This window comes from Pinus tabuliformis, chromosome 3_1 (genome assembly GCF_031772625.1).
Source record: "Pinus tabuliformis cultivar Carrire ecotype Pingquan chromosome 3_1, CPIR1, whole genome shotgun sequence".
In the NCBI taxonomy this organism is placed as follows: domain Eukaryota; kingdom Viridiplantae; phylum Streptophyta; class Pinopsida; order Pinales; family Pinaceae; genus Pinus; species Pinus tabuliformis.
Window position 1 is genome coordinate 732,557,646 of NC_142301.1, and position 20,573 is coordinate 732,578,218.

Below are 20,573 nucleotides of genomic sequence, written 5' to 3' on the forward strand. Positions count from 1 at the left end.
ATAGCAGACTTATTACTAGATATTTTTTTTTCTTGGTATATTGCTAAATATATTCTGTAATATTATGTTGATGGGTTATATTCTGTCACTTTATTTAAATTGATGAATCATAGTCAAATAATATTGGTAGCCTTAAACTGTTCTAAGAAAATAACCCAAACTGTTCTAAGAAAATAACCCAACCATTTCAGGATAACATTATATTAGCGAATTAGAGAAGTTAATAGATGAACAATATCGAGCTTTTAGAGTGAATACTACATTTAATCAAACCATGAGATGCTTTCCTGATACATAGAGCATACAAAGATTAAACCGAAAGGCATTCATTCTACAATTATAAACCTTTCTATAGATGCAACATAAAAAAATGTTAAATGTCAGACGCAAACAAAAGGCGGTATTTTCATCATGGGACAGTTATCACAAACCATTGCACAACCAGATCAAACCACACTTATCTTTAACTGTACAAAAACATTAACTAAATTGCGAGGGTTCTTTGTGGTTCTCAGTCGATTTCCATAGGAAAAACTGAGAGCCAACCACCCATGCTGCTATCTAATTTCCAAATCATTCAAGCTGTGAACACTATTACTCATAATGAATAGAATAGTGCTAGAACTGACCAAACAAAGTAAAAAATTTCGTGTATGGAATGTTCTTGAATTATAACTTTAAGTTAGAATGGAAAATATCAAAATTGGGTTTAAACCCATATAGTCGAATTCAAACCAGTTCATAGAGTCGTCCCATCTCGGACTATTCAAAGAAAAATGCACAATCCCGACACTGGCTGAAATTCTCCCCATGCCAACTGCGTCAAACCCTCCTGGTCTCTATGTGGCTCTTAATGAGCGTTTTTCTGCCCTCCTCAGCCTCTGCACTAACCTCTCTCTTACCCGAACTGATGACACAGCACCTCTACTTCAACCCTTCTCTATCGCTTTCTCTTAGGAACAAATTCAGTCACTCGAGATAGTTGTTTCCGCTGCAAATGCTCTGCTTCAACCGATGCCTTCATCTCTCATGTGATTTTCATCCACCCTCTGATACCATGTCGAAATTTCTAAGTATTACCCATTAGAAATTTTATCTGTATTATCTGGTTTATTTTTCCTACTTGTTAATTAAGAACATTTTATTTAAACATATCGAAATAAACACAATATAGTCTCAACCATCTACAGATCAACAATTGAAAGAAATAGAAAACACACAAGTGACATCATTATTTTTGGACAACTCGTCCCCAGAAAAACGCACATTGGGAAAATTGGTGCAGCAACTCTGAGGGTTATTTTATTATGCAATTTATCCTTGAGTACAATTGGGTGCCAAACCGGCTCACCCGACAGAGAAAATAATTTGGCAGTAATAGCTCTCTATTCGGAAGCAGATATTCCGAAAATCTACCCCATGAAACCCTCTCCAGCAACCTCTGAAGCTCCGCATCAGCCTACCTAGCCTCAATGTTAGCCCAGAACCCTCCGCGTGAACCCTCTGAGGCATGGCAAAGCCTCTACAGCCCTCTGCGTCAATCCTGCTGCCCTCTGCGTGGATGACGCAGGCCCTTCTGGCCTCTGCGCAATCCCTTCTAGCTCTGTGTGGCTCCCTCTAGCTTAGTGACTGCCTCTCTCTACTTCTGCGCTGGTCTCTTGGCACTATCTCTGCCTCTCTATCGTGTACTCACTGTCCCTTACTACAAACTAATCACTGATTAGACTTTCTTAGCAATCCCTGCTATAGAAAATCAAATGACTGATCACTTTGGTGTGTTATCCAACTAAACCTCAGGCCTCCTCTTATGCTTTTCATGTTGGTGCTTCAACGGCCGAGATTGCATCTCTAATCAACGGCTACGATTAGGTTTGGATTGATCCATGTCATTTAGAACCCTCTAACCCAATTTTATATTAAATACCCATTAATATTTTATTTTTCCTAAGTTTAGACTTAGGAACTCCATTAAAAATATTAATTATTTTAATATCTCCTAAAATAGGTAGAATCTACCCAAATGTTTTCTGGGTCTTGGATATGTCATGTGCTTTAGCCTCTCCACTAATTCTAATGGCTATAGCACAACTGATGCTACCCCAAATCAACAGCAATCTCATAGACACTCGCTCAACTCCATGTCGAGTTGCACTCTCAATGGTGTCCTTTGTCTCTGCTCCCTGGGAAGCCATGTGCATGTACTACTGAGAGGCAGACGAACACCTTTGATACTCTAAGACATAGAAACACTCATGGGAAGAAATCTATCAGATGAAAACCAAAACAAAATAGAGGATTGACATGTAGTTTACATGTGTGACTGTCTGTGAAGTTTGCACAATTTTCACTGCGAGGCTGGGACACTGACCGCTGGTTGTGCACAAGGCACAGTCTGGGCTGTTAACAAGCTGACTAAGTGCTGGAACTACATAATTCATAGTCTAGCCTAGATTACTAAGGACTGAAACTGTGCAATGCGCAATTTTGAGTTAGCAAGGGTATGCAAACCCAAAAAACTGCATTGAGTGGTTTTTGGGGCCAGCTGGGCACTGTCTCCCAGAATTGTGCAGAGCGAGCCTGGGGTCCAATGATGGCCAGTTTTGCACATTTTCTGGGAGGAAGGCAGAGCCTTCTTTCTCAGGGATGCGCATTGCTGGTTGGGCAAGGCAAGGTCCGGGCCAAGGCAGCCCAAGCCCGCCAACGGATGATTGAAAAAATGAGAAGGTTTGAATGCATGGTGAGACTGAGTGTAAGAAAGAGTGAATGATCATGCATGCAAACAGTGAGTGCAAGATTCAGAAAATGGGTAAGCAAGCATGTGTGTGAAGCGAGTCGCCGCAACGACAATCATCAGTGCAGAAACAGTGTCATGTATGCAACAAGAGTGAGATGCAAAGGAAAATTGAATTAGTGCTTCTACAAACTAACATACATCAAAACAAGAGCAAGCATTCATTGAAACCAAGCAGACAACACTCACACAAGCTGAAATACAAAAAGTGATAGAAACGCAACACAAGTCATGAAAAATAGATTTACCTTGAAAGAACTGAATTGAATATGCCGAAGGCTCCTAGATGCAATGTTGGATGTTAGAGCTGCAAGAGCGATGTGAGGAATGAGCTCTGCATCGTCCGGCAAATTATTTTTTATAAGATCGAGGTTATGACGTGCATGCCACAAATCTAGGAAAAAGAAACACTTGGTGAGAGGTTTTTAAAACGGTCCTTGCATGTAACATATGGCTGCTAAAATAGATCCCTAAAATCTACGGATGATTTTCCTTTTTCTTTTTTGGGAAAAGAATTCCATGCATGCAAATCAGGATTTCGCAGTCCTCGAGGGAACCGGTCAACCTGACAGCACATGCAATAGCCTGTGAGCCTGGGGATGAAATTTGTGCAATTTCTGGGCTGAGCGAGGCTGGTTGTCCCTCAGGCATTACACAATTTCTAGGTCCAGCAAGTCACTACCTCCCATAATTGTGTAATTTCTGAGCTGAAGCCCACTGTTGGGCTAGATTACACAATTTCTGGAGGGAAGGTTGCTTGGCTGGATTGCGCAATTCTGGAGCCCAGTAGTATTGCGCAATTCCTGGAGGGAAGGTTGGTTTCCCTCTAGAATTACGGAATTTTCAGGGGGAGAATCTCAGCCGGAGAATTGTCCAAGTCCGGAATGACAACCTGCGGGTGGGAGACAAACAAGTTGACATGCACAGGCTGGTAGGCCACTGAAACGCAACTGAAGCCTATGTACTTGACAGTGCGCTGCTAAGTATGGTTAGTAGGGAGGCTCCGAAACGAAGCTAAGGGAAAATTTAGGAGGGTGGTTGTAAGCTCTACAACATATTATTATTATTAAATATAATTATATTTTTAAATATAATTAATTATTTAAAAGTTTTTATATCAATTTTAAGGTGTGATTTCGCAATTTTATCAAGTGAAAAAGAATTATAAAATTAATATTAAAAATAGAAGTTAAAATATGAGATTTCACAATTTCACAATTTTATCAAGTAGAAAAAAATTATAAAATTAGTATTAAAAATATATGATATTGGATATGGAAATTAATTACTAAATATTGTTTTGCAAATTATTCCACTACAACAATTTAATTGCCAATTGTCTTGTTATGAAGTATTATGTAAAACCATTATTTAATATTGAAATCCTATCTGGGTCAAATTAAAAATAAAGAAAGAGTTAGATAAATTTATTTAAAGAAATCTTTTTATTTAAAATTTAAAATAACATTTTAATTTCGATATACACATTTACTTAAAAAAAAGAAATAACAATTTATTTTGAACAACTAAAATCAACTATGATCATCTCAAGGCTCACAAAATATGAATCAGCTTTGTACCCTACTAGTATAACCATAATATATACACTATTACCATAAAATGGACATAAGTAAGTTGATATGTAAACCAAAAACCTTATAATCCTCACAAGATATGAGTCATATTTGTACACTACTACTATAACCATTATATATACACTATTGCCATAAAGTACACATAAGTAAGTTGATATCTAAACCAAAAACCTTATAATCCTTACATAATATGCTTTGTCAAAAAATTATACCCTTAAAACTAAAGATTAACATTAAAAAAACATAATTTTTTTAAACCTATACAATTTTTTTAATCTTTACATAATATGCTTGGTTAATATAATATAATATCTATATCTATAGATATATATGATACAGTTCATATGTGTATTATACCTTTTTTTAAGTTTTATTTTCTTAACACCATTTTTTATATAATGTATTTGTTATTATTATCATTATTGGTTACTACTCGCTAATACACTACGATTCATCACCCTTATTCAAGAAAAATCATGTCATTTGGGATAAGGGATCGTAAGGGGGCAAACTTTCACATATGTCTGAAGCCTTTGTCACTTAAGCCATTAACGTGATTCCTTTGGTCTCATAAAATCAAGTTTTTAACCAAACAGTAACAACTTTAAGACATACTCCAAACCCTAAAATATAAGTATACCTATAACAATTTTTAATATTTTAATTTTAATTTGATTTACAACTTTATGTTATTAAAAAATTATTAATATTCATAATCTGATGTGACTTTTATTCAACTCTAATTAATTTTAATTTGTAACTTTTCTCCTTTTAAATCCATGCCGCTTGTAAAGCCGCTGATAAGAAAGGTAAAGTGACTCCCTAGCTTAGACGTGATAAAATCTTCTTTTTATAAATTAAAATGCTTTGTTTCATACTGATGGAAATAAATCCCTACAATATTCAAAAACTGGTCTGAAAAATACAGTCCTCTTTGAATGGAAAGGGACAACCCCCAAAACTGTTACACATCGAGTTTCTAGTGCATAGAATCTTTTCCCCTCACATGGCGACCGACCACATTAACGAAATACTTTTGGAAATGGAAACGTCTTAGAAACATGGCAAGTCCAATTCGCTAGGAAAAAATGGTGACACACACAACTAGAAATCAAGTTCTAACTTTTATCTCGTTGGAGTGTGGACTGTGAAACATGGAATCTTACATACCTTTCGCCAAAGGGACAAGAAAACATTTAGATTGTTTCTTAATAGGGCAGTCTAACAATAGTCTAACTACAAACATGGGATTTTATGCACGTGCAGTCTAACTACTAGCTATATGAGATTTTTCATTTTAGCAATTTAAACTGCATTTTTTATCATCTTTAAAACATTTGATTTTTTCAGATCCCATAAATGTTTAGACAAAATTGACTCAAAAATTTCTAGTACAGAGCACATATTAGCTTTGTTAAGATATCTTCTAGCGTACATATTATCTTCTATTCGACCCATCTTTTCAAAGAAACTTGTAAATTTTAAAACACATTAATGATGTTTTATATGTTCCTGGTCTAGCACATAATTTGTTGAGCTTGGGGAAGCTCCTTGAAAAGCGATATTTAATTATTTTAAGAACAAACAATGCATAACCTATGATAAATATGATCATAGTAAAATTATTGCCAAGACTAATATCCTACAAAATAGAATTTATGCTTTCACTCTCCCTTGTGAAACAACTACAACATTAAATGTTGCTTATGATGATAGTTCCTGGGTATGGCACATGAGGTATGGACATTTGAATATGAAAGGCATGAAATTTCTATATAACAAGAAAATGGCCAAGGGTTACCCCTTATTAGTTCTATTGATAAAGTGTGTGAAGTGTGTATTCTTGGCAAGCAACATAGAGATTCATTTCTAGTAGGGAAATCAGGAGAGAAAGTAAACCATTGGAGCTAGTGCATGCAAATATATGTCGTCCTATGCAAACTTTGTCTCTCAACAAAAATTAGTATTTGATTATTTTTGTGGATGATCTTAGTACAAGAACATGGGTATATCTAATTAAGGAAAAATATGATGCATTTTTCATAGTTCAACAATTTAAAGTTGTTGTGGAAAAGAGAAGTGGTTATTCTCTAAAATTATTACGCACCGATAGAGGGGGAGAAGTCACTTTTAATAAGTTTGATTCTTATTGTAAAATGAATGGCATTCAAAGGAAATTGACAACCAGCTATACTCCCCAGCAGAATGGCATTGTTGAACGTAAGAATAAAACAATTGTTGAGATGGCTAGGAGCATGCTAAAAGGTTAAAAACTTTCAAACATTTTTTGGGTTGAAGTTGTAGCTACATTTCTTTCTTTTCTTAATATATGCCCAAGAAGAAGTGTGCAAAATATTACCCCTTATTAGGTATGGTGTGGAAGAAAACCCAATGTTTCTCATTTAAGAATATTTGGTTGCATTTCTTATGCTCATGTTCCTACTGAAAAGAGAAGAAAATTTGATGATAAAAGTGTGAAATGCATTTTTATTGGCTATTGTGAGGAGACCAAAGGTTATATATTGTACAATCCACAAACTAAAAAACTAATGATTAGTCGTGATGTGTTCTTTGATGAGAAAGAAGAATGGCAATTGAATCAAAATGTGCAACAACAAACTCCCAGTATTATTGTACAAGAAGATGAATCTTTTTGCTTTTGCAAATTCATTCAGAAATCAAAATACTTCATAGGCCACATCCACTTCATCACCTTCTACAACTTCAAGTCATGTTTCAATTCCAAGTCCTCCTCCAAGAAAGACAAAATCCTTAAATGAAATTTATGGGTATACTAATTTTTCTTTGATGTCTCAGATTGAAGCAGAACCAAGATGTTTTGAAGATGTCGTAAAAGAGTCAGTTTGGTGCAAAGAAATGGATGAAGAGATGAGAACGATTAAAAGGAATGAAACATGGGAGGTTGTGGATCCTCCTACTGAAAAAGAAGTTATTGGGGTGAAATGGTTGTATAAAACAAAGTATGTAGCTGATGGTTCATTACAAAAGCACAAAGCAAAGTTAGTGGAAAAGGGATATGCTCAACAACCAGGTATTGACTACAATGAAACATATGCTCTTGTTGCAAGATTTGATACAATCAAAATTGTTTTGGGATTGACAACACAATATAAATGGTTATTATATCAATTTGATGTGAAATCAACTTTTCTAAATGTTGATTTGAAAGAAGATGTATATGTCCAATAGCCCCAAGGATATGAAGAAGCAGCTAATGAACACAGAGTCTACAAACTGAAAAAAGTCTCTTTATGGGCTTAACAATATCTAAGAGCATGGTATAGTAGAATTGACACTTATCTTTTGAAAAAGGAATTTAAAAGGAGTGAAAATGAACGCACATTATATATAAAGTAAAATGGTCATGATATACTAATTGTTTTGTTATATGTAGATGACTTGATATACATATCTTCAAGTGATTTGTTAGTGGAAGAGTTCAGACAAGCTATAATGATTGAATTTGAAATCACTGATTTGGATTCGCTGCATTATTTTCTTGGCATAGAAGTGACGTAAATGAATGATATAATTTTTATTTCATAAGAAAAGTATGTTTCAAATCTTCTTCACAAATGGAAAATGGGAAACTATAAACCCATGAGCACACTCATGAATACAAATGAAATTTTTTCTGTATAAGATGGAGTTGAAAAGGTAGATGCTAGATCCCATAGGAGTTTGGTAGGAATAATTTTGTATCATACTACCACTAGGCCTGATATTATGCATGCAGTAGGTTTGATTTCCAGATTCATGCAAAGTCCAAGTGAGATTCATTTAGGAGCACGAAAAAGAATTTTGAGGTATCGTTGTGGAATAAACAATTATGGCATTTTCTATACTTCATCAAATAATTTTGGGTTGGTTGGTTATAGAGATAGTGATTGGGCTAGATTTCTTAATGATAGAAATAACACTTCAGGTTATGTCTTTAGCATTGGGTCAGGTGCAGTATCATGGTGTTCAAAGAAACAACCAACTATTTCATTGTTTTCTATATAGGAAAAGTATATTGCGGCAACAATGATAACATGTTAAGTAATTTGGCTGAAGAAAGACTTATTAGATATGAAACAAGAACAAAAACATGGCAAAACTATTTACTGTGATAACTTGTCTACCATTGCCATAACTAAAAATCTTGTGTTTCATAATCGCACCATACACATTGATACCAACTACAATCTCATAATCGACTATGTGGCAAAAGGAGAAATTGAAAGAAAGTTTTGTACAACAAATGATCAACGTGCAGATATATTCACCAAAGAAGTTTCAATACATGAGGGATATGCTCGGAATCACCTCATTAAGCATTAAGGGGGACTGCTGAGGATAATGCTTCATTATGTTAGAAGGAGAAATTGAAATAAAGTTTTGTACAACAAACGATCAACGTGCAGATATATTCACCAAAGAAGTTTCAATACATGAGGGATATGCTTGGAATCACCCCATTAAGCATTAAGGGGGACTCTTGAGGATAATGCTTAATTATGTTAGGTAATTGATGACAAATTCGTCAACATATTTTGTGTTCATCAGTTATCATAATTAGGCCAACAAAATAATAGATGTAGTGAGTATTCAAAGCTATTATTCAATAAATTATTAGGGGCAGTAGATTAAAATCAGAAGTTAGTCAGATAATTGATAATCCAGTTAGAAATATATTGGCTATATAATAATGTATTCATTACTTCCATAAAAATATGGAATTGGAATGAGACTTGAGTTTATGTATTGAGAACAAGATTTTTCTAATTTTTGTTTTTATTTTTATTTTTTTACATGTAAAAATGCTCTCAATAAATTTAACAAAAATACACTAACAATCCTAAACACATTAATCTCGCTCAACTCTAGCTCAACTATTTGGATTTCAATAAGGTAACAAAACTTTCAATCAAACCAGAAAGTGAAAACACATAGAAACAAGTAATTCGAGTAAATACATGTTGGCTGAACCAGTACTTAGTTTCCTTGGTAATATAGGTTCACTGAAAATAGACATTAGGAAGATCCGTTATGTATAGTCTCACATGACAATTAGTCACAATCATCAAAGAATGTTCAAACTTAAAGGTACATATAGTCGGGGCTGAAGGATCTTAATCCTTAACGTGATACTTGTAATTGCAAGCTATCTTTCACTTGAGATATTTTTTTCCACAGTAAGAGTCCCCTTCCTTGTCGGATGTCCTTGAACTTATCTCGGATCTCCCTGAACTTAGGATGATGTATTGTTGGGAAACAGATCCAAGAGATGCGTTTCCAGGTATTCAGGGGTGTAGTCAATATACATGTTAGAGTGGCTCCCTCGTGTCAAATACGTTCTCAGTCTGACCAAGAAGGACCGATAAGCCGGTATCATCTTCTCTGCAATTGAAATCCTAAGCTCGTCCTGAAGCTCCAAATCCGGGACCATCCAACCAGAATGTTTCCTAAGCACCTCCTCAATTGCGAAATTGAAACCCTTGAATCTATTCTCCAAGGACTGCTGTGACACCCCACTGATCAGCCATAACCAAGCAGTGCTATGAGCTTCGAACCCTTGACCTTCTTAACAATGTAATGAAGATTGTTCGTGAGAAACAGAGATGACAGGGAAACATCCTGGTAGAGGTTAGATTTCGCATCTAACTTACATTGCAGACTCGTAATAATCCATCCCAGTCTCACTGAGAGAGCAGAGGCTGGGCTCCCCAGTTCATCACCATGCCCATCCAATTCGCCAAACAAGTCCATGATGCTATTGGGCAGGCCCTTGGAGATATCAGTGGGATCATTGGCTGTTATGTTGGTGAGAGTCTCCTTGTAATCGGACAGAAAAATCAGATAATTCATAACATACCTCGTAAGCGGATGAATCGTACCTCCCGGCACCGGACTCTTTGAATTCTCTTCCTCGATTGCATTCTCGAACTCTCTCAAAATCCCCCGTGCCGAATTACCGAGCAGAACAAGGGTCGTAGACGCTTGCGTCCGCATGCTGGCACATGAGTCGTGGTCAAAAACGGTGTCGATGTGGGGCTTTAGGTCCCGCAGAGTCTCGTACATGTCGAGCACCCTGAAGAGCCTTTCGCTCGACCTTTTGCTCATGGCCACGGATTCACCAAACTCTAGAAACTTCGTCGCGGGCCCCTTGACGACCCCGTAAAAACAGAAATTGCCGATGTCGCTAAACCCGGCAAATATCTCGTGGCAGAGCCGTTTCTCGCTGGCGAACAGAATCCTCACCGCAATTCTCACGGCGCGTATCCACTTCCTGATCTTGATGTCCAGAATTCCCCACTGCATCTTCTGCACATCCCTGGTACTGAGCCGCTCGACTCCAATTCTGTGTAGACACCCTTCGATTACAGGCCTTCTAGTGAGCCCGTACATTCGTACGCACTCACTCCCGTACCCGTTGGCAACCATGAGCTTCGCTATGCTGCGGAGTTGCAGCACAGTTTCGACCGACATCAAGTCGATTTCGCAGATCTCGTTGGCGTTAGAATTTCAACTCCGACGGCTGCTGCTGCTGCTGCTTTCATCTTCGTCTATCAAACCGTCGTCCGACGAACCCTGTCTCGAGTTGCAGTCCTCATACGCCATGGTCGGCTCGACGTTGGTCGACAGAATTCGGTGAAACTCCTTCTCAAGGCGCCCCATCGACATTTCCATGAGGCGGTGCGCATGCACCAACTTATCCGATCTGCTTTGAGTGGCGTTCAAAATTTCCATGACGCCACGTAGGCCGTCCACAGCATCGAGATACTTGTTGGTTTCTTTTGGGTTGTTCTGGAACAGTGAGGGGTTCAACGAGTTGGAGTCCCAGGATGAGATTATTTTGTCGGCCAAAGCCAAATTGGTCTCCAAATCTGTCGATTTTCCCTGGGGATTGCCGGGATTTTGATTGCTCGGTCCGGAAAGGCGGTTGTCGAAGGTAATGATTGTGAGCATGTCTCTCGTCATGTTCTCAGAGGTGCCCGGAGATTTTTCGATATGATGTGCAGTGGCCACTGCTCTGTCTTCTCCTCCTCCCGCTGCTTCCTGTATCTCTATGGACGTGTGTATATAACGATTATATGATATCAAGATATTGCCCGAATTCTTCGGAATTCGTGAGTACGAAATAATCTTACAGCCCGGAAAATCTGAATAATCCCTATTGTTTTAAGAGAGAGAGTCTGCGTATGAACAGCAGAATGATTAATGAGAATTGAAGCTCCAGAGCATCATGAATGAAATATGAGAGAGCGAGAATGAGTGGAAACGTGAGTGGGGTGCGGTATTTGAAGGAGTTTAGGGATAAATAAACACATGGATGGCTGGAACTTGTCGAATTCTAAATTTGGTTTTGCGTGAATAAGGTTCCCTTCGCGTGAATAAGGTACCTTTCGCTGGCCAGTCGAATGGTGGTTGCTGAGTCAAACAACATTTACTTGCTATTATGAAACACCTGTTTTAATTGAATTAAGTGGACAGCTACAGTTAATAAGGTTTTTTCGTGAATAACGTTTTTTTCCTCCCAGTTGAATGGTTATTGTTGCGTCAAATAATATTTAATTGCTATGATGAGAGTTAGTGTTCACTCCAATAATATTTAATTGCTATTATGAAGAAGAAGAAGGGCAAAAAAGTATAGGCTTTGATGTAATTGTAAACTTTTTTATTTTACATTTTTTATGAGTGTACTTGTCCTATTCATGGACAGCTATCTGCATATGCTCTGAGCATCTACAAAATGTAATTTATTTCAACATAAATATAAATTACGACTTTTTCTACGTGAAAAAGAAGAAGAATTAAGGTAGAGAATTATTTTATTTTATATAATCAAACATATGTTTCAATTGAATTAAATGGACAGTTACAGTATTTAAACATATATTTTACATAGTTAAATATGTCAAACATATTATATAGTCAAACATGTGTCTTATATAGTCAAATATAGCAGATTTTAAATAATACCACAGATCATTCCCATTCCCGGCACACAGCCAACACTCCCCGACAAAATATCGAAATTATATATTGAATTAAATGGACAGTTACAGTATTTAAACATATATTTTACATAGTCAAATATGTCAAACATATTATATAGTCAAACATGTGTATTATATAGTCAAATAAATATCGAAATTATATATTGAATTAAATGGACAGTTACAATGTTTAAACATATATTTTACATAGTCAAATATGTCAAACATATTATATAGTCAAAAAAGTGTATTAGATAGTCAAATATAGCAGATTTTAAATAATACAACAGATCATTCCCACCACACAACCAACACTCCCTGACAAAATATCGAAATTATATATTGAATTAAATTGAATTAAATGGACAGTTACAGTATTTAAACATATATTTTACATAGTCAAATATGTCAAACATATTATATAGTCAAACATGTGTATTATATAGTCAAATATAGCAGATTTTAAATAATACAACAGATCATTCCCACCACACAACCAACACTCCCTGACAAAATATCAAAATTATATATTGAATTAAATGGACAGTTACAGTATTTAAACATATATTTTACATAGTCAAATATGTCAAAAATATTATATAGTCAAACATGTGTATTATATAGTCAAATATAGCAGATTTTAAATAATACAACAGATCATTCCCACCACACAACCAACACTCCCTGACAAAATACCGAAATTATATATTGAATTAAATGGACAGTTACAGTATTTAAACATATATTTTACATAGTCAAATATATCAAACATATTATATAGTCAAACATGTGTATTAGATAGTCAAATATAGCAGATTTTAAATAATACAACAGATCATTCCCACCACACAACCAATACTCCCTGACAAAATATCGAAATTATATATTGAATTAAATGGACAGTTACAATATTTAAACATATATTTTACATAGTCAAATATGTCAAACATATTGTATAGTCAAACATGTGTATTATATAGTCAAATATAGCAGATTTTAAATAATACAACAGATCATTCCCACCACACAACCAACACTCCCTGACAAAATATCGAAATTATATATTGAATTAAATGGACAGTTACAGTGTTTAAACATATATTTTACATAGTCAAATATGTCAAACATATTATATAGTCAAACATGTGTATTAGATAGTCAAATATAGCAGATTTTAAATAATACAACAGATCATTCCCACCACACAACCAACACTCCCTCACAAAATATCGAAATTATATATTGAATTAAATTGAATTAAATGGACAGTTACAGTATTTAAACATATATTTTACATAGTCAAATATGTCAAACATATTATATAGTCAAACATGTGTATTATATAGTCAAATATAGCAGATTTTAAATAATACAACAGATCATTCCCACCACACAACCAACACTCCCTGACAAAATATCAAAATTATATATTGAATTAAATGGGTAGTTACAGTATTTAAACATATATTTTACATAGTCAAATATGTCAAACATATTATATAGTCAAACATGTGTATTATATAGTCAAATATAGCAGATTTTAAATAATACAATAGATCATTCCCACCACACAACCAACACTCCCTGACAAAATATCGAAATTATATATTGAATTAAATGGACAGTTACAGTATTTAAACATATATTTTACATAGTCAAATATGTCAAACATATTATATAGTCAAACATGTGTATACACTCCCTGACAAAATATCGAAATTATATATTGAATTAAATGGACAGTTACAATATTTAAACATATATTTTACATAGTCAAATATGTCAAACATATTATATAGTCAAACATGTGTATTATATAGTCAAATATGACAGATTTTAAATAATACAACAGATTATTCCCACCACACAACCAACACTCCTAAACAAAATATCGAAATTATATATTGAATTAAATAGACAGTTATAGTACTTAAACATATATTTTACATAGTCAAATATGTCAAACATATTATATAGTCAAACATGTGTATTATATAGTCAAATATAGCAGATTTTAAATAATACAACAGATCTTTCCCACCACACAACCAACATTCCAAAACAAAAATATCAAAATTATCTATTCAGTCCATGCTCCTCACATAAGCGCTGAGTCTGTCCTTTACAAAGCAAAAATCTAAACATTCGACGTCGTTTTCTGAAGTGCCGAGTCTTTGCTTGACAAAGGGAACTCTAAACGTTTCATGATTAGTTTTTTAAAGACGAAAAAGTTTCAACAATTTACCCTTTTCTTTAATTGTATTTAGGTACATTGTCAATATTAATTGGGGGCATATGCAAATATATACTCACAACGTTTTTTTTTAAGTGAAGTTGACACACTAGTGAAGGTTGAGTGTGCTTTTACTTCAATTTTTTTTAATTTTTTTTTGATTAATTTACAATTTTGAAAAATATTAAAACAATTTAAAAATCAATATTGGTATGGTATATTTTTTTGTTTATTAAATAATTTTTCTACTTAGTTTAGAATATTTTTTTTTTAATTTAATTTTAATTAAATTATAGTTTTATAATTGAGTGTACTTTTACTTTTTATTTTTATTTTTTTAGATTAATTTACAATTTTAAAAAATATTAAAACAACTTAAAATGTACGGTATTTTTTTTGTTTTTTTAAATAAATTATCTAAATAGTTTTGAATATTTTTTTTATTTAGTTTTAATTAAATTATAGTTTTATAATTGAGTGTACTTCTATTTTTATTTTTGGGATTAATTTACAATTTTGAAAAATATTAAAACAACTTAAAAATCAATATTGGTATGGTATATTTTTTAGTTTTTTAAAATAATTTTTCTAATTAGTTTTGAATATTTTTTTAATTTAATTTCAATTAAATTATAGTTTTATAATAAGTATATTGATAGGTGTGGATATTTTAGAATATGATTTTAATTTTAATTTAATTGTAGATGGTAGGGAATTAACTTTTTTAAATATTTATGGTGGTAATCATAAATTAAATGTTGAGATTTGTTTCAGAAGTAGTTATGTCTTTTTTTGTCTTTTTAATAAATTGATTAAACAAAAAAATGCTATATGAATGAGTTATGGTAGTTTTGACATGTGGTATTACTAAGTCATTATACCAGGTCATGGTATTGTAGCAAAACATATTTGCAAGTTAAGAATCTCCATGGTAAGTGGAAATAAATTTCCATGGTGAAGAGCCTTGACATATATCTTTTGGAATGTATATGTGTTTAACCCACATATTCATTTTTTAAATAATAATAATAATAATAAAGTTATAATTTAGTTAATTTTTATGATTTTCTTTATCCTGGCAATGTAAAACTTATCATGAGATATGTAACACCCTATGTTGCATGAACATTTACTTTGTTACAAAGTTTTACTTATTACTTCAATATTTTACTTTATTTAACATAGACGGCTAAAGAAATGAGGCTGAGAAGCCAGAACATATTTTGTTACTTATTAATTAAGAATTTAAACAGTTTGTCAAAGAACTGAAAGAAATAGTTAATAACTCCAGAGAGAGTTACAAACAGTTGATCATATGTTCCCTCAAAAAGAAAAGGAGGGAGAACAGTGAGGGGGTTGGAAAAAGAATCAAGAATTATGCTGCCTAGATTTTCCTTGAGCTGGACAAAAGTAACCAGTGGGAAAACTGTGAATTACAATTGAAATGGTATGAGACTTGAGGCTGGACCACAGTCGTGATGCCCAAGATACCGAATTGCGACAGACTTATTGACTATCAGGAGTAGGAAGAGCTCGGAGGGGGAATCTGGATGTAATCGTCGGATCCGTGGCTGGGTGGAGAGACCTTCCAAGAAAGGGAACTACTTACATAGTTATAAACAAAGCACAAACAGATAAGTAATACAAGATATGCTTAGTAATCGTTAACTAAAATGGGTTATTATTATTCAATAATGGATAGCTAATAGCAAACTTATTACTAGATATATATTCTATCTTGGTATATTGCTAAATATATTCTGTCACTTTATTTAAATTGATGAATCATAATGAAATAATACTGGTAGCTTTAAACTGTTCTAAGAAAATAACCCAACCATTTCGGGATAACATTATATCAACGAATTAGAGAAGTTAATAGATGAACAATCTCGGGCTTTTAGAGCGAATACTACATTTAATGAAACCATGAGATGATTTCCTGATACATAGAGAATACATAGATTAAACCGAAATGCATTCATTCTGCAATTATAAACCTTTCTATAGATGCAATATCAAAAATTTTAAATGTCAGACGCAAATGAAAGATGATATTTTCATCATGGGATAGTTATCACAAACCATTGCACAACCAGATAAAACGAGTCTTATCTTTAAATGTACAAAAAAAATAACTGAATCGCGAGGGTTCTTTGTGGCTCTCAGTCGATTTCCATAGGAAAAACCAAGAGCCAACCGCCCATGCTCCTATCTAATTTCCAAATCATTCAAGCTATGAACACTGTTACTCATAAGGACTAGAATAGTGTTGGAACTGACCAAACAAAGTAATAAAATTCGTGTATGGAATGTTCTTGAATTATAACCTGAAATTTGAATGGAAAATATCAAAACCGGTTTTAAACCCTTATAGTCGGAGTCAAACCAGTTCATAAAGCCATCCCATCTCGGACTATTTAAAGAACAATACAAACCCTCATTAGTTCTTTTCATTATAACTATGAATTTAACGATGGTCGAGCCACGATATGGGGTTTACTTATAAATCAGAGAAACTAACATTAAACACAACAAGGTGAAACACTTTCACAGCTAGCTGAATCTTGGAGGCACTTATTAGCCATAAATTCACCAGAAGGCTGGGTGATAAAACCAACCTGTAACCAGAAGATAGTAACTAGCGTCAGGAGGACCCTCCAAACTCTTAAATCCCTGGGTTATGCATTATCGAGACCTTACTTGCGATTACATGAACGTCGAGGTTAAATATTATAGGGAAATAAGAATAAACGACTGATATAAGTTAAAATGTTCCAGAATTTTATCATTACCTACATAGGAGGAACTCTGGGCGATAAGAATCAAAGAACACCTGGAAGGCCTAATACATTCGTTAGTGGCTCTTTATAGTAAGAAAAATTCAAAAAACCATTTTTGTAGCTTGCATAGGATCTTACCTCCATGAAAGTGCAGATTTTCCTATCTCATCATTCCTCGGGTGTGCAAAACAATGGACAATGGAACTACCTGCATGTCAAAGCATCAGATGAACAGGACGAATTCTTCAAACTAAAAAACCAAAGCATCTAAAGGAAATTACTAGAAGGAACTCTTGAAAACGTTACCTGGACATTGTCAGACCCCGTCGAACAAGAAGATCAAGCTGACACCATGATTTCTCTTCAAACCCTTAATCAATTTGCAGAGTTGAACCCTAAGGTTTTTCAAAGGAGAAAATGGAAGTCGCACATAGCGGAAAACCAGAAAAATAACATACGAATTACTCTGGAGCATGAGAACCGTTAGATCCTCAGACCATGATCCTGCAGTGCGAGATCAGCCAAGTGACCAAGCGCCAAACTGTTATGCCGGGATTATTCAATGAGATGAGTTAGTCATTAATGTTCGAGCGACAGGTGTCAAATCAACCCTCGAACCACACGTCCATAATTAAAATGCTGCATTAAATGATGAAATATGCCAACGATGGGTCTAACCAAGGTGAAATCTAATATCAGATATGAAGGATGGGTCATCATTAAGTCCTAACTTTCGTATAAACTTGTTTTAATGACCTAGATATTTGCTAATGACATAGTTAATAGGGGTGGAATGAAATATATATGTGTGTGTCTGTGTGTTTGGGTTAAAGTTGTTACAAATGGTATCAGAGCCTAGGTTTGCACATTGAGACTTATAGGATAGATAGATATAGATATCTATAAAGAAATAAATCTTAATATATATATGTGTGTGTGTGTGTAATAAACAACTGAGTATGTGTGAATGTGAACATAGAGATAGAGGTCAACACCCAAAGAGCAAAAATGCAGAGGAGTCCCAGACTATTGAACCAACCAAAGGAAAATTATGTAGAGGCCAACCCGAACATATGGATACAACTGGGAGAAGAATCTTGTCAAGCCAACACTGCCCTGCCTGAAACAGTTCAACATTTACGTGCAGATATGACAAACCTAAGAACGGATAACGAATGAATGAGGCAGGAAGAAGAAAGAATCCTTAAGAGTCTATCTAACTGACAGAATCAACGGGGACTAGACCCTAGTGCTAAGGATAGGGAGAAAACCCTAATGACCCATCATGGTGAAGATAATGTAGAGTCAGCAGAAGGACACGAGGAAGATGAAGAGGGACGTTTGGATAATGTTTCTGACCAAAGAAAGACAAAAAGGCAGAAGGTGGAAGTACAAGGTGAGTTCAAAAATATAAAATCATCACTCTTTGAAGGAGAATCTAAAGAAGCAGTTGAAGCATGGCTAATTGACATGAGAAAGTACTTTCAGATTTATGACTATATTGATAAACTTAAGGCACAACTGACAGTTTATCAACTAAGGGGTAAGGCCGCCCTCTGGTGGGAAGAAATCAAGACTGTGAGAAAAATTGATGAAGAACAAGTTATGTGGCAAGAATTTAAGAAGCATTCCAAGGACAAATCTTTAACTAAAAGTTACTATGATGAAAAAGCAAAGGAGTTCCATGATTTAAGGTTGGGAACCTTCACCATGGATGAATATGTGAAACAATTTACCTCCCTGCTATGATATGTCCCATATATGCGGGAAGGAAAGGCCAAGATTCAACGATTTACTAGCAGTTTACCAAAGTTTATGAAGGAAAAGATATAATTTGATTATCCTAGAACAATGGATGATGCGGTGCGAAAAGCCCGCATCTGTTATCAACAAATGGAACAGAACAATGACGGGTCCAAAGGAGTAATACGCAAGAGAGAGAGAAATTTACCCCCAAGTAGATAGACAAAGATCACTAATGGAAGGATTATACAGCAAAGAACTTTCAGTAAATTTCCAAGGAACTAGTCAAAGGGTACACCGAGAATAAACGGTCAGAGGGAGTTAGTAAACCTGCTAATGACCAGCAGCCAAAACAACCTCTGCAATACTGGGGTTGTGGAAAATCCAATTACTACAAAAATTGCCCAGATGGGGCTAGAATAGAATAGCTTTCAAATATGCAAGAAGCCTCCATAGCTAGAGATGTAGCAAGGACTATGGCCAGAGTTAATGCTGCTTTAGATGATCATCAAGTAGAATACCAACCCACCATGATCGAGTGTGAAGGTACGATTATTGATCAACATGTTTCTGTTTTGTTTGATCCAGGTGCTATCCTAAGCTATATTAGTCATAAAGTGGTAGAGAAATGTCAGCTGCAATGCAGTAAGTTTAAGAAGAATTGGTTAGTTCAACTAGCCACAGGGACAGAAAGAAGGGTATCTGTGAAAACAGAACACTGTCCTATAACAGTTTTAGGACAATCAATCCATGTCAATCTTATTGTACTTCCTTTAGGATCATATGATGTAATAATAGGGATGGACTAGTTGGAAGGGCATTGGTCCATATTCAATTGTAAGAAGAAATTTCTAAGTTATCTCATAGAGTTAGTACAGAGAAAGGAAATACAAGGAATCAAGAAAAATATTAAGTTATGTCCTATTACTGCCAACCAGATGAGAAGATGTATTAGGAAGGGTTGTCAAATTTATGATGTCCAAGTAGGATACATCAATTCTAAGAGTAAAATGACTTCTTTGGAAAATATTCCTATGATTCAGGACTTCATTGATGTATTTCCTGAATCCATTCTTGGATTGCCACCTAAGCGTGATATTGATTTCACAATTAAATTGATACCTAGAGTAGCGCCTGTTTCAAGAGCTCCTTACCACATGAGCATCCCTGAGCTCACAGAACTCAAAATGCAGCTTCAGGAACTTCTAGATAAAGGGTACATTCATCCCAGTGTATCCCCTTGGGGAGGCTCCATGCTATTTTTGCGAAATAAGGACGGAACCTTGAGAATATGCATTGATTGTCGTCAGCTAAATACACTGACTATAAAAAACAAATACCCTTTACCACGTATTGATGATTTATTTGATTAAGTGCAGGGAGCTAGTGTGTTCTTAAAAAATTGACCTAAGGTTTGACTACCAC

At 34.7% G+C, this 20,573-nt stretch overlaps 1 protein-coding gene across 1 annotated transcript in view; it reads right to left on the bottom strand.

The window, feature by feature from the left end:
- LOC149189407 (exocyst complex component EXO70B1-like) overlaps positions 1-10,878 on the bottom strand; it is a 46,029-nt gene extending 35,151 nt beyond the window's left edge. The window contains exons 1-3 of the mRNA XM_089410219.1: positions 9,939-10,878; positions 9,886-9,893; positions 9,744-9,814 (exon numbers count right to left, since the gene is read on the bottom strand). Of these exons, the coding sequence (XP_089266345.1) occupies positions 9,744-9,814; positions 9,886-9,893; positions 9,939-10,878 (1,019 nt within the window). The remainder of the gene's footprint in view (positions 1-9,743; positions 9,815-9,885; positions 9,894-9,938) is intronic.
- Between the last annotated feature and the right edge of the window lie 9,695 nt (positions 10,879-20,573).